Source organism: Saccostrea cucullata, unplaced genomic scaffold (genome assembly GCF_032062105.1).
Source record: "Saccostrea cucullata isolate Sc308-1 unplaced genomic scaffold, CSIRO_AGI_Scuc_v1 ctg2310, whole genome shotgun sequence".
NCBI lineage: Eukaryota > Metazoa > Mollusca > Bivalvia > Ostreida > Ostreidae > Saccostrea > Saccostrea cuccullata.
In genome coordinates this window covers 1-25,221 of record NW_026936718.1, presented here as the reverse complement: position 1 = coordinate 25,221, position 25,221 = coordinate 1, and the positions used below count along the sequence as shown (strand labels likewise).

At 35.0% G+C, this 25,221-nt stretch overlaps 2 protein-coding genes across 38 annotated transcripts in view; one reads left to right on the top strand and one right to left on the bottom strand.

The window, feature by feature from the left end:
• The window catches only part of LOC134246329 (centrosome and spindle pole associated protein 1-like), a 64,674-nt gene extending 41,878 nt beyond the window's left edge, over positions 1 to 22,796 (bottom strand). For 17 of the 37 annotated variants that reach the window (XM_062728647.1, XM_062728649.1, XM_062728661.1 and 14 more), the window contains exons 1-21: positions 22,561 to 22,796; positions 22,038 to 22,126; positions 20,884 to 20,958; positions 20,556 to 20,672; positions 20,078 to 20,221; positions 19,181 to 19,294; positions 18,704 to 18,823; positions 18,356 to 18,562; positions 12,819 to 13,013; positions 12,183 to 12,389; positions 10,983 to 11,087; positions 9,159 to 9,296; positions 7,736 to 7,864; positions 7,204 to 7,440; positions 6,271 to 6,420; positions 4,741 to 4,782; positions 4,241 to 4,318; positions 3,842 to 3,940; positions 1,350 to 1,394; positions 470 to 526; positions 203 to 271 (exon numbers count right to left, since the gene is read on the bottom strand). In XM_062728647.1, the coding sequence (XP_062584631.1) occupies positions 203 to 271; positions 470 to 526; positions 1,350 to 1,394; positions 3,842 to 3,940; positions 4,241 to 4,318; positions 4,741 to 4,782; positions 6,271 to 6,420; positions 7,204 to 7,440; positions 7,736 to 7,864; positions 9,159 to 9,296; positions 10,983 to 11,087; positions 12,183 to 12,389; positions 12,819 to 13,013; positions 18,356 to 18,562; positions 18,704 to 18,823; positions 19,181 to 19,294; positions 20,078 to 20,221; positions 20,556 to 20,672; positions 20,884 to 20,958; positions 22,038 to 22,121 (2,412 nt within the window). In that variant the 5' untranslated portion in view covers positions 22,122 to 22,126; positions 22,561 to 22,796. The remainder of the gene's footprint in view (positions 1 to 202; positions 272 to 469; positions 527 to 1,349; positions 1,395 to 3,841; positions 3,941 to 4,240; positions 4,319 to 4,740; positions 4,783 to 6,270; positions 6,421 to 7,203; positions 7,441 to 7,735; positions 7,865 to 9,158; positions 9,297 to 10,982; positions 11,088 to 12,182; positions 12,390 to 12,818; positions 13,014 to 18,355; positions 18,563 to 18,703; positions 18,824 to 19,180; positions 19,295 to 20,077; positions 20,222 to 20,555; positions 20,673 to 20,883; positions 20,959 to 22,037; positions 22,127 to 22,560) is intronic. The other 20 variants (XM_062728660.1, XM_062728672.1, XM_062728662.1 and 17 more) reach the window with 19 other exon arrangements.
• A 678-nt stretch (positions 22,797 to 23,474) lies between these two features.
• On the top strand, positions 23,475 to 25,217 carry LOC134246328 (protein phosphatase 1 regulatory subunit 42-like; the record flags this gene model as incomplete). The annotated part of the gene is made up of 3 exons (XM_062728646.1): positions 23,475 to 23,710; positions 24,716 to 24,921; positions 25,056 to 25,217. Coding segments are annotated over exons 2-3 (297 nt in total), but the record flags the coding sequence as incomplete, so codon positions are not given.
• Between the last annotated feature and the right edge of the window lie 4 nt (positions 25,218 to 25,221).

The following is a 25,221-nucleotide window of genomic DNA, read 5'->3' as shown; positions in this document are numbered from 1 at the left end:
TAATATCTAAATAAAAAACAAAATGGTGTCCAAGACATCTGATGCCCCCAGCAATGGTACTCTGGAGAACTACATTTCCACTACAGTGTATCACTTAAAACCCTGATCAAAATTTGTGTTTTATCTTTAAAGATTTTACTTTTTGTGAAGTAAGAATATTTGAAATTTAAAGGCATAACATTTTTTATCGCTTTCTACTTACAGACAGGTTTTCCTGACTGTTTCGTAGAAAAGTGTTGTATTCTTGATTCCTAGCTTCAACTTTTCTTTTCTATGGCAAAATCAAAATTAAGAGGATGAGGTCTTAAATGTAATTATGTTTAAATGGCCAAAATTGATATCTTATAAAAAAAAGTTTGATTTACAATTGTTTGATTATGGAAAAAATTATCAAAATCTTGATTCAGTTAATTACTCTGAAAAAAGAATGTGAGAAATCTAGCAGGAGTATATACTGGAGCATTGTTACCTCTGCAGAGCCATTATAATGTAATCCTGGCAGTGTGGCATAGATTCCATCTCTGGGCTGTTGATGCAGAAAGTGGGTTAACATTAAGAACTTGTCATGCATTGATTAGAATTAATAAAGCAAATGTGCACAAAAAGCACATGCAGTATGGATATCTTGGGTGACATGTGTCAGTTTAACAACATATCATGAATAGGGAAAATTGTTTTACATGAAAAATGAAATCAATGAATAATATTTAAGTTCAAGGTCCAGTTAAACAATGCAAATCAGGAGAAGAGCAAAAAAACAACCTCTAAGACATAAGAGGTGGGATCAGGTGCCATGGAGGAGTGAGCATCCCCTGTGGACTGGTCCCACCCGCCATGTCCTTCATGCCATGAGCGGGTAAACAGAAAATGTGAAGTTATTCTAGTTTAATTATTTCTGTTGATCCCAGCAAAGCGGATACTATGTTAATAAATAAATTTTTCACAATGCATATTTCTTATCATAAATGGTTTTCATACATTTCTTAATATTTTCCTAAAAGGATTCTCTGCATAAAAAATTGCATTGATTTTTTTTGTTGTACTTTTCAACACATGAACATCCAAGCATATCCAAGAAAAAGACTGTCACATCTTCAACAATAAATTGAAGGGTGATGGTAATAAACTCACAATAAAAGCACACTTTACATTTACGTATATGTTCTCATATATTCAAACAGGTGTAAATAAAGTGAAGATAGTTAATCAGGGTGAAACATCTATACTGATTTCAGCCTATAAGAAGAGAAAAGGGCGATGAAAGGGAATCAAAGCATGGACTATGTAAACAGATAGACAGTCACAAAGGGAAAAAGGGGGGTAACTCTAGTGCCTAGTGATTAAATTACCTGGGGCTCAGACGAGGGTCGATTTCTTAATATACTTCTTGCACTCTGTTAATTTTACAATTACAATTATTAACATTTAAAGAAGACACAAAAAAATACCAAAACATATACAACAAGAGAATGTTTGTAAAACACTTATGCCCCCCTCCCCCACAAATTGGAATTTTTCTAAGTCCAAAAGGGCATAACTCTGTCAAAAATGGTGTGATCATACCCAAAACATAACTTGACCTCGATATTCATCTGACTAATTTGTATACTAAATTCCATTTCAATATGTGCAACCTCTCAAAAGAAAATGAATGGAAACTGCAAATAATTGGAATTTTTCTAAGTCCAAGGGGCATAACTCTGACAATTATGGTGCGATCGTATCCAAAACACAACTTGACTTAGACATTTATCTGACTAATCTGCATACTAAATTACATTTCAATATGTGCAACCTCTCCAAAGAAAATGAACGGAAACTGCAAATAATTGGAATTTTTCTAAGTCCAAGGGGCATAACTCTGACAATTATGGTGCATCACACCCAAAACAGGTTATGATAGAAAATGTATACGTGCAACCTCTCCAAAGAAAATGAACGGAAACTGCAAACAATTGGAATTTTTCTAAGTCCAAGGGGCATAATTTTGTCAATTATGGTGCCACCGACCGATATACCTGTATACCAAATTTCATTTCAGTATGTGCAGCAGCAAAGCAATATGCCCTCCCTTCTTCGAAGGGGGGCATAAAAACCCAATTATATATTTTTTACCAATTTAAAACCAGTAATGAATTGTTTTCTGAAAGTAGACTAGCTTAATGGCTCAAGAAATTAAAGTCCAAGGTTCATAAAGCATAAAACTATAAGCAGCAATTTTAACGGTGGTAAATCCTTATTTATCCTCTGATTCCCACGGCTTTGATCTCTGACCACTTTTGGCCAAGAATAGTATAGGAGTCTACATTCTAACTATACATATCCTGTAGTTAATTCAGTATCGTTGACACTAAGTAGCTCTGCCTATAGATCTATGAAGGCTTTGCTAGCCTATCCAGTCATAAGAAAGCTTACTTTCCTATTAGTTGCTAGGTACCATTGATCATAGACAATGACCTTGGATAATGCTTTATATCAACTGTGGATGTTTTCTCCCTCTGCATGTTTATACTTGGACAGATAATTCCACTTGACTTTGCCTATAACTTTGTTCTGAAGATTGCATCCAAAACCCAACAATTTGCAACTAGTTGAATTGAAGAGAACTGCCACAAGCTGTACTATAGAAAGTCTAAGCATAATATGTGGAAGGACATATTATCAAAAACACACAATAAAAAAAGACATTCCACCTTGACCCTGACCTTCTATCTTGGGACACATCAAGAATCATATTTTAACTTACTTCTTAATACTCTGACTTTTACAAAAACCTTAAACAAGTGAGAAGATACATCTTCTTTATTAGCTAAGTCAAAGGTCTAAAACAAAGAAATTAATTACACAAAGACAAACTGAAACCCAATTTAAGTCTACCATCAACTGCTCCATTCTGATATTAATATATTACGCTTGAAAAGCAATGGACCATAACTGGTGAATACTTATACTCAGGAAATCAACATGAAAAGTCACAACAAACAAAGACATGCATTCCTATAATCCACTAACAACAAGAACTTACTACATTCTCATACAATTAACAACCATAAAAAATATACTTGCAAGATTCAAGGAATCAACATCCATCAACATGATCTCAATGATGTTTACTCCAACATAGCACAATATACAATCTCCAACACTATCTAAATGATATACCTATACTGTAGTACCTGAACATAAACCTTAAAGATGAGTATTGATTCTGAGTCACTATGGATACTCTACGTACAAATCTCACCGCAATCATTCTATTTATCTCCAATATCCCACCTCACACATCTATTTAATTAATATTTCATAAGCTGACCAAGGAAATTTAATGGACTAAGAAATAATAATGGCAGAAGTGTGTATATATACAGTGTTATTGCTGTATTAAAGTGTTTTGATTTGAGTTATATGATCAGATGTAATTCATAGTCAACGATTACTGTGTATGGAATATGTTAGAGGGACTGATCTGGGCAATAACATATAGTTTATTTAGAGTGTGTTAATGAGAGGATTCTTTGGATAATTTTTTTGCTATATATCAATGATAAATCTTTTCATTACATGCCACCCCCATCCACCCAAAGGTGAAAAAAAAACTTGGGGCTTTAAGGCTTAAAATTCTACTATAATAACTTTTTATTTACGAGATTCAAAATTACACAAAATACAAGACATTCACAAAATAACTTTCAATTACAATTGTGGTATGAGTTACACATTATATTCATTAGTATACAATTCTAGTAAGTTATATGAGCCTTCTTCCTTGACCCTATACACAGTTATAAATAATCATGCCTCCCCGTAACCTAGCTGTATATAGATAGAATACTCCACATACCTCTCCATATTTCTGTCTGTCATATCTGTGTTTTTCCTGTTCTCGTTTTTGTTTAAGAAACTCATTGTATTCCTCGTTCCGGGACTGTTTTTTCCTGATCTGAAATAGAAATGGTTGGATTTACTTGTTTGGTTGTGAAGAGTGCCAAATCAAAAGTATTCATCAGGCATGCTCATTGAGCCTGATGCAAGATGCTTCAGCTGCCAGTGCCTTAATTTGTGGAGGTGATTCCATGATTCCAAACAATTTAGACAGATTAACAAAGTAATCCCTATATGTCCATCAAGCTCCACCCTCCTCAGCAAGACATCATCATTTATAAAAATTGTGTGCATTGTTCATCTTTCCATGTACGACAGTCTTTGATGTTATTTGTACCATAAAATACATGGAACTCACCTCTGCAGACTCATGTGATCTTATCCCACGAAGACTTGCCTCAAATGAATCTGTATCCTTTGGAGGTATATCCTCTGGCTGAAATAAGATTTTAATTGAAACATTTTTAATCACCTGCTCAGTAATATTTTAAAATGAGATCAATCCATACTGTTAAGGTCATCTTTTGCTTGACAAAAAAACTTGCAGTACCGGGTAACTCAACTCCTTCTTTTTTCTAAAAGACTCTACCGGTAATCATTAGTGAAGGATTGTTTTGGTTTTATAAAAGGTTCCCAGATTTGTGTGCAGAAAATTTGCTACATGAATTCTTAACTTAAATTATTACTTATTAAGTTTGTTACTGATTGTTCACAGAAATATGATGGATTAATTCTTCAAGTCCCTGGAAGGCAAGACCCATTTTAACATAGGAGGATATGGGGAAATAACTGCTGATTGAGAACAGCATGGCAATTAACACTTAGAAGAGCAAAAACAAATGAATTCCTCAAACCTACCTCCACTGGTGGGTCTCTGGGCCTGCCTCGCCTTGGTGCTTCCTGGAACAGAGGAAGGTGTTACATTGTATGATACATTATGCTAAATAAATGGATCATGTGTTGGAATAAATTGAGCATGTTTTTGTTTTTATTTTAAACTTTTCATAAAGTCATACATATTTAACACACAGTCTTCTACAATCTCTACAACACAAAATCTATGACATTCTGCACAATGTTGCATTCCCTACTGATTAAGTGTAATTTCTAGAGCTACGTCAACCACTCTAAATGCTACCTCCTCCTTATCATTCAATGGTTTGTCTTTGTTGGCCAGTGTAGTTAGACTCCTAACAACACCTGACAGGGCCTCATATTGCTGAAAGTTATACAGATATTAAAAATCTCAGTCAAAAGAATATCAAGAGGATGTTCTCACAGAGCAAGGAAATAATGTTATAAGGATTAACACCGTGCCAGTTTTTGTGAAATGAGTCACAGGAAACATTTTGTGTTTTAATTCAGTAAGGAATCACCCATGCCATTTATATTGTGTTTTGGGAAAGTTGATAAAGGTGGCAGTTTTGATAACTCATAGATTTGTTCAGAAATGATGAATTCTGTTATGAGTGAAATGACTGCAAATGAATTTAATGTAAGTTATACATGACACTGATTTTAGTTTTAAGGTATGATCTGTATAAAAGCTGGCTCGATCAATTTCAGTTCCAGTTTCATTACCTCTGAGTCAGTATACTTAGCTAAGTACAGTGAAACTTGCTTACAATGAACACACATTTAAGGAATTCTCAGTTTTAAGGAAGTTATAACTAATCCCAATCTCTAGTATCATAATTAACATTAATTTCTTTTCTGAATGTAAAAGAAAAAAAACTACACTGGCATGCTTAAAGCAAATTTCAGCTTTCAGTTTAATCCATTATTCTGTTGCTCTAGCATTGTATACCTAATTTTCAGAATCACTTAAAAACATACTGTTGTATACAGTGAAATTTTCACCCCCGTTTTATTTTCACCCCTTTTGCCCTATCCTTATTTGGGCGAATTTAAAATGGGACGAACTCAAATAATACGGTATAATTTCTTAAACAAATCTATGACTGGGCGAATTTAAAACGGGGCAAAATTGTTTGCAAGTGTGAAAGGGCGAAAATAACACGGGGCAAAAATAACCCTGTATACAGTATAGAGAGATAAAATGTCCGATGGAAGATTAGCCACGTTGTCTAATAGGCCTGTTACATAGCATGGCAAAGAAAGAGAACGAGAGCCAGAAATTAGCCATAGCAGATAATAAATGCAAGGACTGGCGATCATCACTTCTGAACAAATGTGTTTACCCAATCATCACCATAGAGACTGTCATAAGAAGAGGCCAAAGTTTTAGCCACCCCAATCAAAGCTCTGCCTTGCTGGAATCATACAGTGAAAAGCAGATACAATGAGCCTCTATTCTCCCATCACAAAATACATTAAATCTTTAAGTTGAATGGAATAAGTATTTATTTTAATCTCAGTGAACCCTACCTCAGCTAGCATGTGGTTGTATTCTTTCTTTCTCTCAGTGTTTAGTTTCTCTCTCTCCTCCTGGTGCCTTCCGATGCCGGAGAGGAAATCGTCGGGAGATCTAGCTCTAGCCTGCTCGGCCCGCCTTCCTCTACCTCTCTCTTGTTCCTTCTATAAAAATCAATGTAAAAGATAATGTCATCATGAGGAATACTAACATGATAGAAAATGCCATTTTAAACAATAATAATTCAAATCTTCATAATAGATCAATGATTGATTGAAACAAATGTTTATGAAAACTGTCCCAATAGTTCATAGACTTAGCATAAGTTTATAACGGGGGTAAAATCATATTATAAATTTAGTTTCCAATTCGTATACAGTAGTCTCACTAACAATCTACATACATGCTACAATAGCTTATATAAATTCAATAACATCAATGCATGTCAAACTGGTGCTGAGTAGGAGAGAGAATGAAGATAGCACAAAATTAACACTTTGGTAAAAAATTCATTTATTATTCAGTCAAATTGTACATGATATTATATAACAATCCATTCAAAATTTCACTTATTAGTACTGGTACATTCTGTGTAAAAATGATATTATGTAAGAGCAAAAATCATGTATAATTTCTGAAAGAAAAAATCATACGCAATAGAATTCTGCAAGACATTTCTTTGAGCATTAATATCATAGATTGAGAAAAAGCAATCAAAAGTTTTCGCTTCAAAATGCAAGCCATTAATTCCACACAATTTGTTTTGGTGACAGCCCTGAAGAAAAAAAAACAATTCTGTTCAGTATCTTCATGCATCAGTATAATTCCAGTTTCATTAGAGAGCAGAAAAACCAACATGCTCAGTAGTAATTGTAGAAATGGGGCACCTGCATCTTTATAGTGGTAGTGTGTTAAAATCTTGGCCATGCACGCTGCATACGTGATACCTGAAGCTGCAGTTGATAATTTTCCTCGATCAAATCTTTTTTTTGTTTGATTTTCTTAATGTATTGTCTGAGAATAAATTCTGGTACCTCACTGCCTGAGATCTCGTCAAGAGACTTTAATAACTCGTTAACCTGCTCCCTATAAATAACCAGCGGGTGTTTCCTGACCTTGGCATCATTACGCAGGGACGGCAGTTTGTTTTGGTCCACTCTCTTCGTGGAGTAATAGTACACATGCTAGAAGGTGGTACACAAAACTCACGCTAATGTTTAAGTGAAGATATTTGTAAGCAAAATATAATATTTGAATATTTGATTACAATTTAAAGCATCTATACAAAAAAAATCCATAAAAGCAGAAATTTTGTTAAAGAGGTGTCACGTGAAAGTTTGGTTTTACATATACAGCAATTATTTTTTTCAAGTTGTTGTGAAATATATTTTATAATGAGTGGAGAGGAGATGTGAGGTATTTTGAAGAAGATGACACAGATTAAAGGTGTGCTGATGGTTAGTTAGTGGACAGAGCTACCTTGTCCATCAACTCTCGATACTCTCTCTGACGTTCCTGTTGCAATTTTTTCTTCTCATCTTCGTATCCTCCAAGCGACAGATTTGACCCCCTCTGCCTCCCTGCAGGGGGTTTGTTTTTATTAAATTTCTGATAAAAAAGAAGGAATCTTACTTCTATTGAAATAAAACTTACCATTAAGAGAACAAATCCCAAAAAACTGGTATATCCATTATCCACTTTTGTGACAATTAAAATTTAAATTTCATAAAAAACAAAATAAACAAAATATAAAAAATCAAAGTGTAAAGTGAAAAATACTGTACATGCAATACAAACAAAAATTACAGAAAAAGGTTTAAATTAAAATTTTCAAAACCGTCCCTTGAAAATCTTTAACTTTTTGAAATGCAACCTATTAATCAATTACTTGTCTTTATCAATATGCTACTAAAAAGGAAACCTTTTAAATTGAAGACAAGCGGTATGTTTAATACCCTGGTTATTACCGTAAATCTGGAAATTTTTGCTGTAGATAAATTTTTAGCAAATTTGCGAGTTCATTGCATTCGCAAAAATATTATTCTTAAAAATAAAATACCAATAAGAAAATGTAAACAAAGTAGTGGTCATTCGCAAAATTTTGAAACGTAAAAATTAATCAACAGCATTCTGACCCGAATTCGCAAAATAAAATCGACGCAAAAAAATCCAGATTTACGGTAATAGAAAATACAAGTGTTTGGCTACAAGTTAAGTAGATTCAAGTAGGTATATTTTCTTTGAACAATCAATTATTTTAAAAAATAAACTTCAAAACATAAATTGATCTGCAGAATTTTCAAGGTGAAAAAAAGTCAATGGACATGGGCTACAATGCTCACCTGATTCATCTTTGCTGTGATGCAGATAAAAAGAAAATTGTTTTTCTCTTTAATTTATTCCCAAGAAATTTTTTTTACCCAGGTTATGACATCAAAACTTGAATGCACACTTAATGAGATTCTGAGTGTATTGTAGTTTTGCTGTTCTGGAGAAAAAAATACGATTTTTTTTACATGCAGGTGCTTTATAAAATATCTTCCTATTTCAATAAAACTTCAACAAACACTCATCAATTTTTACAAACTTGAATCCCAACCACTAGGGAATGTTGGCATAAGTACACTAGTAAGTGTGGTCCTGCTACCTTAGTGAAATTTTTGTTGAAATCTAATGCCAATTTTGGCTGAAATTGCCCAAGTGGTTCTAGAGAAGGTGAAACAGTTAAAGAACGTAACAAAATTACTGATGACAGACAGACTTCAGACATATATGCAGACACCCTTCAATCAGAAAAGCACACTTCAGCCTTTTGGCTTAGGTGAGCTATAAAAATAATACTGTATAAGCAAAAACAAAACGGTGAACGAATGGAATACAATACATGCAAGTCAAGTGATACCTTTTTAAGAAACTCATTATATTCTCGATTTCTCTCGGCTTCCTGTTGCTGTTTGCGTTTAAAGTCATTAGATAAAGGGAGGCCACTGTCTATGTCCTCTGGATCATTCCAGCTACGGTTCATGGCTTGTGCATTTTTCTGGTGCATTGATAACAAAATCAGAGTAACAAAACTCATACACCTATATACTCAGTACATTAATAAATATGACAACAAAATCAAAGGCATATAGTTAACTTGAAATTATGTAAAAGAAAGTTCAGCCTTGTGTGCATTCAAATTTGACAACATCCTGTGATTTTAAACAATCAAAACACAATTTACAAAAAAAAATTGTAGCTTTTTGGAAAGAATGAAAAAAAAGTATGTAAACAGCAAGCAACATACAGAGAAAAATACTAAAAAGTTTACTAAATACAGAGTCTCATAGAGATACGTACCACACGTAATTCAGTGTATTAACTTTTTTTAACACAGCTAGGTAAGTCCACATGAAATTTGTCAGACAAAAAATGAAGAAATATGCTTGGTCTGTTCGCACATATTTAAAATTCAATTTAACCAATATTTCTGGGTTTTGTAATCACTTACTATTACAAATGCTGGAATTAATTCCCTAGATAATTCAAGAGTTCCTATTTCCCATGCTATGCAAAAGGTTTCAGATAAAATTCATGTAATTATATATATATACTTAAAACTATATTCTTCAAAAATACTCATAACTATTGTTTCACTCAAATTTGGTTCAACAGAGGTGCATGTTCATATTACCAGTCTAAGAGCAAATATATCCACTAAAAGGTTCATGTGGACAACCGAAAGATGTAAAATATTCTAAAGTATTTTCAATTACCAAGTAAGCAAGGATTTCTACAAAGTCTCTCATTTTTAGCCCGGCTTATTGCTCAAAGAGCAATTGCCGGCTTATATCATCCTGTTCGAGGCAGGAAGTCAACCCCATAGTCGCCATTTTAAAGTTACGTGCAAAAATATAGTTCTTACTCTCAACCGCTTTTTAGATATTACAAACGCTAAATAAAGCAACAAAAATAAAACGAAGTTTTATCTATATAAATAAACATTAGTAGTAATGACTTTGAAAACTTCAGTCCTAAGTCAAAGAACATAGTTCATTAGCGTAAGGATTTTTGATAATCAGTGTTATCGTAGTTCTCTACACATATGAGGTAAAGCAGGAGAGGGAACCAGACTGGCCTGTTTGTTTACATTCAGCTGTGGTACCAGATTAATTCTGATTCTGACAAAATCGGACCGTGGTATTAGGATTGAAAAACTCACTGTCAGTGTCTTATCATTTATACTGATAGTTTTAAAATAATTTTTTCATCAGAATATAAACGTGATTCATGTAAGAAATTCATTCTACTCTGTAAATGAGCCCGGCTCTCTGTACTTCTGAGTACTTTGAGTTATTGATGCAAGATATTCTAAAACTATCATCCTATGGTTACTATTAAAAGATGGTATCAAGATTCTGAGAAAGGAGAATAGAGAAACATTAACTGATCCACAACTCCCTTTAACAGAGAGTACCACAAAGATTGAAGTACAAGACTTAAGTATAGAATCTCAAGACACAGGGGTGACAAAGAGAGGTAGAGAACTGAGAAAATTTATACCAAAAAGATTTACAAGATTAGTATAGATTCTCAAGACACAGGAGTGACATTGAGAGGCAGAGGACAGTTCTACCACATAGATTTACAGGTACAGAATCTCAACACACAGAGGTGACACTGAAAGGTAGAGGAAACAGAACACAGAGGGTAAGGTGCAGTGATAGATCATACACAGAGCTACCTCTTCCAGATGCTGGCGAGTTTCCTGGATTCTCTCTGATTTCAGCTTCTCTCTGTGTGTTTCATATCCCCCCAGTCTATGACTGAAAGGAGGCTCTGACTCAGACTAAAGTAGAGGTTTATGCTAATTTTAAATTAACTGTTTCATGCTCTGATTAGTTAAGGGGAATATCTCATTTAGAATTCTTCAAACACACAATATCTCACAAAAAACAAAAGGCTGGTCAGGTTCTATCTAAAACTAGATGGAAATCAGGGAAAGTATAAATCAGTCAGCCTTTTTTAAAACCTAAGACTAATCTCATGTTTCTATGTCACCATTGTGTCACAGCTATCCTAAATGATTGCTTATGTAAATATATTAAACTTCCTTGTTCTAGAATTTTTTTTCAAAAATGATTGCTCATGTAAATTAAATATTTTCCTTCTCATTATAAAAATTTGCCTCAATCCCAGTCTTTATAATTGGTTTTTGCTAAAAGAACTAATGTGGTATATTGCATATATTTGCCCCCACAAAAGTCAAATTTTGAAAACTTCCTGAAATGTGCTGAATTCAATAAATTGTATGAGAAATATAAATTAACAGAAAATATTATAGTGTCAAAGCAGTGTATTCACAATTTTTGTTTTTATGACGTCACAAACTAATCCGATTTTATATCCTTTTTCAGAAAGAGGACAAAATGGACAAAATTTCAACAATTTTAGCTTTAAAATTTATAGAGCGCAAGTTTGTTCAGGAACAATATTGACATATTTCATTGATATTATCATTCTACACATTATATCAAAATATTTATCCTGAAGACACATGCGCTCGGTGACTTTTACTCAAAATATCAACGAAATATGTACATTTTTCTGTAAAATTCTTAAAAAACTGAAATTTACGTCATGTTTGTGACGTCATTACATACATATGGCGTCATTACTTATGAAAATATTCAGTGCTTTGAAGTCAGCATATTCTTTCCTGTTTAAGAAATTAATTAGTATATCTCCATCAAAGTTTGATTTGGGGGGCAAATATTAGTTATTACCGAATAAACTTCTTTGTCAAAAAAACTATTTTTAACTTCTTGAGAATGTAGGGCAAAAATATAAACATCATCCATCTCTGTTGGTAGAATTATCTTTTTCCCACTAAAACCAATTTACTGGGAGTATCCTGGGGTGGAATTTCCCCCATTTTACTGACCTGTTGTACGTAATTCTGGTAATCATTTCGTCTCTCGTCCTCGTATCGCTGATGTAATCTGTCCACGAATCTGTCGTTCTCCTCCCTCCTCGGGGAGTAGTCGTCGTTCCTAGGGGGAGGGGCATATTCTGACTGCAGTCTTCGGGTGTCGTACTGGTCATTCCTTCGCCCTGGGGGTGGAAGTTCAGATAGAGGTGCATTTCTTCCCTAAAAGTGAATAAAATTAGCGATTTATTGTATCTTGTATCAAGATTTTACATGTCGTGTTTTTTTGTTAAGAAAAATTGGCTACCACAATTTAATAAATATTATTTTACAAGTACTTATATCTATATATATAACAAATAAAGCTGAATACAAAATTCAGAGCTTCATCATATGTGCAACCAAATAAAAAATACACACACAAACAAACCCAAAATAAAATGTGCCATTCCAAAAACAGCTATTGATTTTGTCCAATATATCATGTTCCTACCAAATAACCCCCTACCCCCATATAACTAAACTTTGACTTTTGCTGTCTTTTGAAGAAACTCCCTTTTTTTCCCAAATAAAATGTAACCTTCAGGAGAGACTTTCTGGTTAACAGCGATTTTTTATGATGTCAATACCCTGGCACTGACATATTTATACCTGGTAACCATAGTCCCCCCTATCTCTTATAAGATTATCATCCAGTTTTCTCTGAAATTCTGATTGTTTTCTTTCAATTTCTTTTTCTCGTTCTGCTATCTCTTTAGCCCTCTCTTTTTCCTCTCTCTGTCTTTGAAACAAGGCTTGTATATCTTGTTCTCTCAATGGATAAGCTTCTATCATTCTATCTTTTTCCTATATCACGAAAAATAAAAGAATATTCAAACATAGAGCAAAACTCAACAAAATAAGAAACCAAAATAAATAATCATTATAAGTGTTCTCCCACTTTAGCTCCCCCACCAACACCTGGGCCCACATGCTCATATATTCCCATGTACATTTTCGATAAAAACATTGTTGAAACTTAATGATTAATTGAGAGATTCAAAACTTCAACAGAATGATATCTGAGCATTTAAGAGCACCTATTGTTGAAAATAAAACAACTACAAGTTTGCTAACAGCTAGAACAAGCATTACCAAACTTAAATATTTTATTTAATAAATCTAACATCCTCCTGGTATCTGACATACCCTAAGATACCCCTCTACTATAATCTGATAGTGGTTACCCTAAGATACCCCTCTACTACAATCTGATAGTGGTTACCCTAAGATACCCCTCTACTACAATCTGATAGTGGTTACCCTAAGATACCCCTCTACTATAATCTGATAGTGGTTACCCTAAGATACCCCTCTACTACAATCTGATAGTGGTTACCCTAAGATACCCCTCTACTACAATCTGATAGTGGTTACCCTAAGATACCCCTCTACTACAATCTGATAGTGGTTACCCTAAGATACCCCTCTACTACAATCTGATAGTGGTTACCCTAAGATACCCCTCTACTACAATCTGATAGTGGTTACCCTAAGATACCCCTCTACTACAATCTGATAGTGGTTACCCTAAGATACCCCTCTACTACAATCAGATAGTGGTTACCCTAAGATACCCCTCTACTATAATCAGATAGTGGTTACCCTAAGATACCCCTCTACTACAATCTGATAGTGGTTACCCTAAGATACCCCTCTACTATAATCTGATAGTGGTTACCCTAAGATACCCCTCTACTACAATCTGATAGTGGTTACCCTAAGATACCCCTCTACTACAATCTGATAGTGGTTACCCTAAGATACCCCTCTACTACAATCTGATAGTGGTTACCCTAAGATACCCCTCTACTACAATCTGATAGTGGTTACCCTAAGATACCCCTCTACTACAATCTGATAGTGGTTACCCTAAGATACCCCTCTACTACAATCTGATAGTGGTTACCCTAAGATACCCCTCTACTACAATCTGATAGTGGTTACCCTAAGATACCCCTCTACTACAATCTGATAGTGGTTACCCTAAGATACCCCTCTACTACAATCTGATAGTGGTTACCCTAAGATACCCCTCTACTACAATCTGATAGTGGTTACCCTAAGATACCCCTCTACTACAATCTGATAGTGGTTACCCTAAGATACTCCTCTACTACAATCTGATAGTGGTTACCCTACTACTACAATCTGATAGTGGTTACCCTAAGATACCCCTCTACTACAATCTGATAGTGGTTACCCTAAGATACCCCTCTACTACAATCTGATAGTGGTTACCCTAAGATACCCCTCTACTACAATCTGATAGTGGTTACCCTAAGATACCCCTCTACTACAATCTGATAGTGGTTACCCTAAGATACTACTACAATCTGATAGTGGTTACCCTACTCCTCTACTACAATCTGATAGTGGTTACCCTAAGATACCCCTCTACTACAATCTGATAGTGGTTACCCTAAGATACCCCTCTACTACAATCTGATAGTGGTTACCCTAAGATACCCCTCTACTACAATCTGATAGTGGTTACCCTAAGATACCCCTCTACTACAATCTGATAGTGGTTACCCTAAGATACCCCTCTACTACAATCTGATAGTGGTTACCCTAAGATACCCCTCTACTACAATCTGATAGTGGTTACCCTAAGATACCCCTCTACTACAATCTGATAGTGGTTACCCTAAGATACCCCTCTACTACAATCTGATAGTGGTTACCCTAAGATACCCCTCTACTACAATCTGATAGTGGTTACCCTAAGATACTCCTCTACTACAATCTGATAGTGGTTACCCTAAGATACTCCTCTACTACAATCTGATAGTGGTTACCCTAAGATACTCCTCTACTACAATCTGATAGTGGTTACCCTAAGATACCCCTCTACTACAATCTGATAGTGGTTACCCTAAGATACCCCTCTACTACAATCTGATAGTGGTTACCCTAAGATACCCCTCTACTACAATCTGATAGTGGTTACCCTAAGATACCCCTCTACTACAATCTGATAGTGGTTACCCTAAGATACCCCTCTACTACAATCTGATAGTGGTTACCCTAAGATACCCCTCTACTATAATCTGATAGTGGTTACCCTAAGATACCCCTCTACTACAATCTGATAGTGGTTACCCTAAGATACCCCTCTACTACAATCTGATAGTGGTTACCCTAAGATACCCCTCTACTACAATCTGATAGTGGTTACCCTAAGATACCCCTCTACTACAATCTGATAGTGGTTACCCTAAGATACCTCTACTACAATCTGATAGTGGTTACCCTAAGATACCCCTCTACTAAAATCAGATAGTGGTTACCCTAAGATACCCCTCTACTACAATCTGATAGTGGTTACCCTAAGATACACTACAATCTGATAGTGGTTACCCTAAGATACCCCTCTACTACAATCTGATAGTGGTTACCCTAAGATACCCCTCTACTACAATCTGATAGTGGTTACCCTAAGATACCCCTCTACTACAATCTGATAGTGGTTACCCTAAGATACCCCTCTACTACAATCTGATAGTGGTTACCCTAAGATACCCCTCTACTACAATCTGATAGTGGTTACCCTAAGATACCCCTCTACTACAATCTGATAGTGGTTACCCTAAGATACCCCTCTACTACAATCTGATAGTGGTTACCCTAAGATACACCTCTACTACAATCTGATAGTGGTTACCCTAAGATACTCCTCTACTACAATCTGATAGTGGTTACCCTAAGATACCCCTCTACTACAATCTGATAGTGGTTACCCTAAGATACCCCTCTACTACAATCTGATAGTGGTTACCCTAAGATACTACAATCTGATAGTGGTTACCCCCTCTACTACAATCTGATAGTGGTTACCCTAAGATACTCCTCTACTACAATCTGATAGTGGTTACACTTAGATACTCCTCTACTACAATCTGTTAGTGGTTAGACTAAGATTCCCCTCTACTACAATCTGATAGTGGTTACCCTAAGATACTCCTCTACTACAATCTGATAGTGGTTACCCTAAGATACCCCTCTACTACAATCTGATAGTGGTTATAAGATACCCTCTACTACAATCTGATAGGTTACCCTAACTACAATCTGATAGTGGTTACCCTAAGATACTCCTCTACTACAATCTGATAGTGGTTACCCTAAGATACTCCTCTACTACAATCTGATAGTGGTTACCCTAAGATACACTACAATATGGTTACCCTAAATTAGTCCTCTACTACAATCTGATAGTGGTTACCCTAAGATACTGCCTCTACTACAATCTGATAGTGGTTACCCTACCCTCAAGATACCCCTCTGATAGTGGTTACTACAATCTGATAGTTTTTCTACTACAATCTATAGTGGTTACCCTAAGATACCCCTCTACTACAATCTGATAGTGGTTACCCTTAGTGGTTACCCTAAGATACCCCTCTACTACAATCTGATAGTGGTTACCCTAAGATACTCCTCTACTACAATCTGATAGTGGTTACCCTAAGATACCCCTCTACTACAATCTGATAGTGGTTACCCTAAGTACCCCTCTACTACAATCTGATAGTGGTTACCCTAAGATACCCCTCGACTACAATCTGATAGTGGTTACCCTAAGATACCCCTCTACTACAATCTGATAGTGGTTACCCTAAGATACCCCTCTACTACAATCTGATAGTGGTTACCCTAAGATACCCCTCTACTACAATCTGATAGTGGTTACCCTAAGATACTACAATCTGATAGTGGTTACCCTAAGATACCCCTCTACTACAATCTGATAGTGGTTACCCTAAGATACCCCTCTACTACAATCTGATAGTGGTTACCCTGATACCCCTCTACTACAATCTGATAGTGGTTACCCTAAGATACCCCTCTAACAATCTGATAGTGGTTACCCTGATACTACAATCTGATAGTGGTTACCCTAAGATACTACTACAATCTGATAGTGGTTACCCTAAGATACCCCTCTACTACAATCTGATAGTGGTTACCCTAAATACTAAACTAAATCTGATAGTGGTTACCCTAAGATACTCCTCTACTACAATCTGATAGTGGTTACCCTAAGATACCCCTCTACTACAATCTGATAGTGGTTACCCTAAGATACCCCTCTACTACAATCTGATAGTGGTTACCCTAGATACCCCTCTACTACAATCTGATAGTGGTTACCCTAAGATACCCCTCTACTACAATCTGATATGGTTACAATATATAGTGGTTACCCTAAGATACTCCTCTACTACAATCTGATAGTGGTTACCCTAAGATACCCCTCTACTACAATCTGATAGTGGTTACCCTAAGATACCCCTCTACTACAATCTGATAGTGGTTACCCTAAGATACCCCTCTACTACAATCTGATAGTGGTTACCCTAAGATACCCCTCTACTACAATCTGATAGTGGTTACCCTAAGATACCCCTCTACTACAATCTGATAGTGGTTACCCTAAGATACCCCTCTACTACAATCTGATAGTGGTTACCCTAAGATACCCCTCTACTACAATCTGATAGTGGTTACCCTAAGATACCCCTCTACTACAATCTGATAGTGGTTACCCTAAGATACCCCTCTACTACAATCTGATAGTGGTTACCCTAAGATACCCCTCTACTACAATCTGATAGTGGTTACCCTAAGATACTCCTCTACTACAATCTGATAGTGGTTACCCTAAGATACCCCTCTACTACAATCTGATAGTGGTTACCCTAAGATACCCCTCTACTACAATCTGATAGTGGTTACCCTAAGATACCCCTCTACTACAATCTGATAGTGGTTACCCTAAGATACCCCTCTACTACAATCTGATAGTGGTTACCCTAAGATACCCCTCTACAATCTGATAGTGGTTACCCTAAGATACCCCTCTACTACAATCTGATAGTGGTTACCCTAAGATACCCCTCTACTACAATCTGATAGTGGTTACCCTAAGATACCCCTCTACTACAATCTGATAGTGGTTACCCTAAGATACAATAATCTGATAGTGGTTACCCTAAGATACCCCTCTACTACAATCTGATAGTGGTTACCCTAAGATACCCCTCTACTACAATCTGATAGTGGTTACCCTAAGATACCCCTCTACTACAATCTGATAGTGGTTACCCTAAGATACCCCTCTACTACAATCTGATAGTGGTTACCTGTTCTATATGTCTGTCGTCATGATGCACATGTAACATTCTCTCGAATTCTTGGATTCGCTTCTCCTCCACCATTTTATCTCGGAGGTCCCGCCTCTGTTTTTCCTGAGATATCTTATTGTAATCTGGAGACACGAGTTGAGCATGTCTGGGTATACTAATGTCCACATTTCCTCTGGCCCTGGTTATTGCCTGCTCTAAAGCTTGCTGAAAAAAGTCATACAAAAAATACTAAAAAAGATGGACTTTTATAAATATTAAAATTTATTTCACAAAAGCCTTTTAACTAAAGCCATCTTATTTATTGTGAAACAAGGGCCTTCTATTTCTTGTGCCCTGAGCTCTGACCTTTTCTAACTCCTCTCTATACTCTTCTTTACGCTGTTGTTCCACCCTCTTCTTAAAATCTTCAAACTCTCCAAACTTCATCCCTGATTGAGGAGGTGTTGGGGCCTTTTTAAATTTGGGCTAAAATTGGAAGAAGATTTGTTCTTTCTTATGCATTTGCAAGAAGACAGCTTAAAATTTGTGTTTCTATTAAACAGATATAATATATACGAGGGGTGATAAAAAAAGTCTGCGTACTAATTGAATAACTTCCATAAAAGAAACAATATTTGGTGTCAGTATTGATTATATTCTAAATTAGTCCTCTCTGATTTTAATGCACATCTGCCACCGTTCTGCTCAAGCGCTGAGCATGTGATATAGACGCCTGACGGTCATGTGACCTCCTCCGTAGAGTTCTGTCACAAAAGCTATAAGATTTTTCTGAGTCTTACATTTCTTTCAATGCAAGTTACTGGTAATTTTTAATTTACTTACCCGATTAAGAAATTCATTATATTCTCTCCTCCTCTGGTCCTGAAAATTTCGCTCGATTTCATTATAATCTATCTCAGGTCTCCTAGGGCTCGACTGATGGCCTCCCTTCTGATGCTTTTATAGTCAACAAAATTAAACGTAAACATTTCTTTTCTATCAGTTAAACACTCACTATTCATTGAAAGATGAAATTATTAAAACTACATTCAGAAAATAAAGAGCTGTTTTATAATAAAATTGTGCATGTTTTTTTTTTTAAGTTACATCAAACAACATACTACATGAACAATTAATCATTTTATTTCAAAATATAAATGTATATATAGCAGATTTATTCTGACAAATATAAATAAAACTAAAATTTTAAACACAAATAAGCAGCAAAAAAAATTATGAAATCAAGCAGCAAAATGCATATATGTATATATTTAAAAACAGTCTAAAACAACATTCATCACAATAAAAATTAAAGCAAAACAAGAAATTACAGTCTATATACTGAAAATCTACATGCTGAAAGTTAATCATTTTAGTAGTTTATTATACAAGACATAGAAAGACAAATACAAACTAACTAAAGCCAGAAAACAAATAAAAAATACTAGCATAAATATGAAATGATAAATACATGATTTGGTATGAAATTGTTTCTTCTTTTTCTAGTATTTAATATGTATAATCTATAGATACATATGCACATATTTAGCAATGCCTCTAGACAAATTGGACAAAATCTATAGCTGCATGAAAATAAGCAAAAAGAAAAGGAAAAAAGAGCACTAGCTAACTTAAAAAACATGACACCATGCTTCCATGAAAGTTAACTCCCCCATACAATTCAGATACCGTGACAAACCATATAATACCTATGGAACAACATTCAATAACTGTAATCACCTGAGGAATATTACTGCTATCAGGGCCAGCCTCTTTCTGAACTGGGAGCCCCCCATCTCTCTGAGGATTCCCTCCCTTTTGCTCATTATTTTGTGCAATATTTGGGACTTCCTTACTTCCAGGTATTTTAGAGCCTGTCTTATTCTACATGTGTAATTATATAGGCATTATAATTATTACAATGAAGACTAATTTATCTTTAAAAACCTATAATTATTAAATCATTTTTGAATCAATATTTTGAATCATTTAGTTAAGAAAAAAATAATTTCACTTTAGGTCGTTTCATTAAATTCCAATATATTGCATTTATAAATGCATCTTTATTGCAAAAATCAAAAATATATAAATAAAATATAAAAAACATTTTAAGAATTCAAAGTAGCCATATAAGAAACTGTCACTGAGTATAAAATGTAATATATGTACCCAGTATTGTGAATTGTGCAGAAAAGCGAACAACTTATTAGGTCTGTACCTGTTTCTCTTTTAAAAACTCATTATATTCTCTTTTTCTTTCATCTCTCAACTGTTGCTGTTTTGAATTTGCTTTTTCATTTGTAAGAGGTAGTCCATCTGGATCAGATCTTACCCTCTGAAATTTAATTAATTTTCTTTCCAAGCAATAATATTGTAATGCGCTTTATGAATACTACTTTGTCCAAAAATTTTGCTATTACCCTCCATGCCAACATACAAAACAAACTCCACTGTAAAATTCCACTTCTGTCACATTTTATATCTTTTCAATAATCTAAAACCTATATCAGTAAGACAATTCCTATATCTTCGATTTTTCTGCCTACCTCATTAGCATAATTTGCTTCGATTGGTCGTTCCCATTGCCTACGTCCTGCCCTCTCATCATTTCTTTCCTTCTCCTGGATGAGAGTTTGTAGTTGTGTCACATTTATCAAGATATAAGATACAATTGAATTCATAAAATAAATTTTATTCTTGATTAATTAAGAGACTGGATAAATAATTTAAACAACTGAGAAATTATCTAAGTACATCATTGAGAGAGTTAGAGAAATTCTGGTTCATCTAATCCCTTATGCAAATTAAGCCAAAGAAATGTCTGAACCAGAATTTCACTAACAAACAAAATGATTTATTAAATGTTTTACTTCACTGATACAAAACAAAGGTCCATCCACAAAATTCACTGATTGACAATTGACAGCAGATGTTAAAACAGTCATCTGCTGGCTATAAAAGGAAAGCTAACTGACCCCATAATTTATAGCTTTGTATAATAAATATGTATATTTATGAACATACATGAGATTCCCTACAAATGTATATTCATAATAATGACACTTTTAAGTCCATTGCTCTGCATATTGGTCACATAATTTGCTTTCAAGCAAGAAATAGCTAGGACAAAATGTTTAAAACTGATTTCATACTGAAAACCTCAACATGTACAAGTGCATGGCCTGCTGAATCATTGTCGAGCTCTACTGTGAAATTTGAAAACAAAAGTCTGCAGTGATGTGACTCTATAAGTCTAGCTAATAAATGATAACATATAAAAATTGTGACTTAAATACGACTTAAAACTCTACAAAACTGAATTATGTTACAATACAGCATTCAATGTCTCCATTGCATACACCTATGCATGTATCAGACTACACACATAAGATATATACAAAATTTAAAAGTATATACTTCATTTCTTGCAATTGTGATATGTTATAAAAATATATGAAAACATCTCTGAATGAATGAATGAACAGACCAGTCTGTATGATTTTTAAAGCAACTAATTTTAAAAAACATTAGGTAGCCTACTCAACACCAGTTTACTATGTAAGCATGCATATAAAAGTCCACACCTCAAGACATCATCCACATAAATTATAGCATCATTGATTTAATAGCTGTTAGCTTGTAAGTTAAGCTAGCCATATAATGGATAATCCCTCAATACACAATCTACAAACAATCTTACCGACAGGTACTGCCTTTCCTGTTGTAGTTTTGCTTTCTGATTTTGAATAAATTCTTCTATGTCATTTTCAACAGCAGCTGCCATCCTCCCTGCAACAAGATTATGAGGCTTGTATTGGTTTTTCCCATTAAAAAATAGATATATTTATCTAATTAGTACTTGTGTAAATGAAATATAAACTCAGTTTGTGTGCAGTGAGGCAATGAACATGAGAAATAAGTACAATAATGGATGAGTTGTTATAAAGCTTTAACAAAGAAGACCATCGCCACTAGCATCATTCCTCAGTGATGGAAGAGAGTTGTAACAGTTAGATCTACTATAAGACTAATAGACCCTCGGTTTTTGTATAAAACTTATTTTGATAGTAGTATTACAGTAGTTATTTAGTTCTGTATAATACATTTTCTTTATAATGAATATCAACTTGACCAAAGTTTTTACACAAATTGATTAACTTATATGCGTTTTTTAAAACTAAATGGTTAAACCCCAATCATCTGTCAGAGATTAAACTAAATACCTGAATGTTATTTTTCTCTCTCTCCGTTTCAGATTATGGCGTTTATAGCAACCTGTGTTTTCTTCGATTTGTTTACATGTTTTGGGTTTCTGTCAAACCATTGTCATCGAATACCATCGAGAACACGTGTTGTACACTCGTTATAAGTTAAACTTTTGAGTCTGTTTTAAGACATACAAAAAATATCAAAAGGTTTATTTTTTTCTAAGTATGCGAGAATGAACTTGAAAAGGAAATGTATCATGAAATATGCACTGCGCATGCGATTTATTCGGAACACTTCGGGTCTTTACCTAGCAAAGCGCTTATGGGAACCAGACAATCGGCTGGTCAATCGCGTTATCTCGGGTCTTTCCGTCTGACGTCGGAACATACCCGTGAATTTGCGATTGCTTCTCGAGTCTTTCCGACAAATTCTGAAAAGACTCGAGGAGTTGGAGCTGCGATTGTCGACTGTCTCCGTAACCTTATTCACTCAGGCCGTCGAGTGTCTTGTAAAAAGACCAGTTTATATTTTATTATTTATCTAACGCACAGGCATCTGACGTGACTTATTTTTCTTTTGATAAAAAAAATAAACAAGGTTAGGTAGGATATTTTTTTTTTAAAATAAGTAACGTCAGATGCCTGTGATCTAACGTTACATTATTTGCAAATTGAGTATAAGCGACAAATCTCGGGCCTATCCGAAAAGCGGAGATTCAGTTCCCGAGCTTTTTGGAAAGGCTCGAGAGATAGTTTCGTTCAACCAGACACTCGGCTGTCTCCGTAAATATCCGACGAGCTGGTCGGAGGTTTACGGAGACAGTCGAGCGTCTGGTTGAACGAGATTTCGATAGAAGGCAATGCATTCCTCAGTCAAAGAAACAGTCTAATGAAATCGGCTAAACTACGGTAGATTCCGGTAACCAATTAAAACATAATCATTTTTACTGTGATATGCCTGATAAATCTAGGATTTTTTACACAGAAATTTTTGTTTGTGTAAAATCTCACTCAGAGCTCCTCGGGTCGTTCGTGCACTAGTGAGGCAAGGAACCGAGGACTGCCGAAAACTTTCCCATTCGGTGCGGACCTCGCATACTTTGTCATCATGCATCATGTGAACGCTTGTCTTGACTGCTGAGAGTGCCATGGATCAAAGGAAAAGGTTAGGAAGCTCTATTTGTTTGTAAAGATTGAAGCACATTAATTTGAGTATTTTGATCATGGTCCAAATGTGTAAAATTATAGTGAACACAAATTATAAATGAAAAGCATATAAACTATAGATAGCAACAACGTAGCAACGGACTATGCTCTTCTGTCAAAATATTGAAAAATATTCGTTTCGATATCTCAGTGGCAGAAATAAACATATAAGTGATATAATATTGACAAATTGTTCTATCTTAAAATAATGTTGATGTAAATTGGTTTCTTTCCTTTGTAATTTTTTCATGTTTACAAACAATAAAATGAAAGTTCAATCACATAATTAATTAATTATTTTATCTTGTTTGACAGACATATTGTGCCTTACCCTATAAATAATAGGGCTGGGACGATATATCGAGATATCGATATATCATAATATCAATGATCAATGATTAGTTTTACACTTTTTAAACTGACCCACTGCTCGTAATTGTCATCTGAAATATAAACCTGTTATATATCTAATCAAGTAGTGAACATGTTGAATTTCCCAAAAATTATTTACATGTGTACAGGATAATTAACTCTCAAAATATTGGTCATCTGATCAGCTGATTGACTCTCCATTGATTGTCACACTTCACAGCATAGTCGCCGATTAACGACGTGTTTGTTTAGCACAGTCCGCTTACATTTGAGGCATGCGAGGTGCATGGCAGTCGTAGTATAAACACAATTAACTACTCAAGTCATGAAAACAGTAGGTGTTAAGACTGAAATGCAATAAAATTTAATCATGGCGGCTGCCGATTTTAACCATGGCGCAGCTCGTTTAACCATGGCGCACATAAATTTAACCACGGCGGGCCGCCATGGTAAAACCCCTTGTCAATGTGGAGAACCCTGCAATTAGACATATCGTGATACATATCGTATCGTGGCTCAAATATCATGATACGTATCGATATAGAAAAAGTTGTATCGTCCCAGCCCTAATAAATAACTTTATCCCATTTAGGAATATGACACAGATTAAAGAATTCTGCATCAAACCTGAAGAACACATGGGATAATGACTAGTATTCCACAATGGTGAAATTGACCATAGACCTTATTGCAAGGGGTACCTCAGGGTACACTAAGAAGAAACGAGATGAATCCATGCAACAGTATTTGAAACGCCTTACTCATCTTTATTTAGAAGACAGATCCATCGATGAAGTGGTAATTAAATTACTTCCTTTAAAAAGAATATTACAGCTAATGGTAAAAAAGTCTTACATATACAGAATTTTGGATATAGCTGTATTTTTATACTATATGACAAATATTTTTGTAAAAAGAAAAATGCATTTCAGGGTGAAGATTTATCAATGTGCAGGAACTTGACTGTACTGTATTTGTATGATAATCAGCTACTAAAGATCCCTGTCCTGCACCATAACCAGCATTTGACCATGCTATACCTGCAGAACAATGACATTCATAAAATAGAGAACCTATCACCACTAACAAGGCTGACCA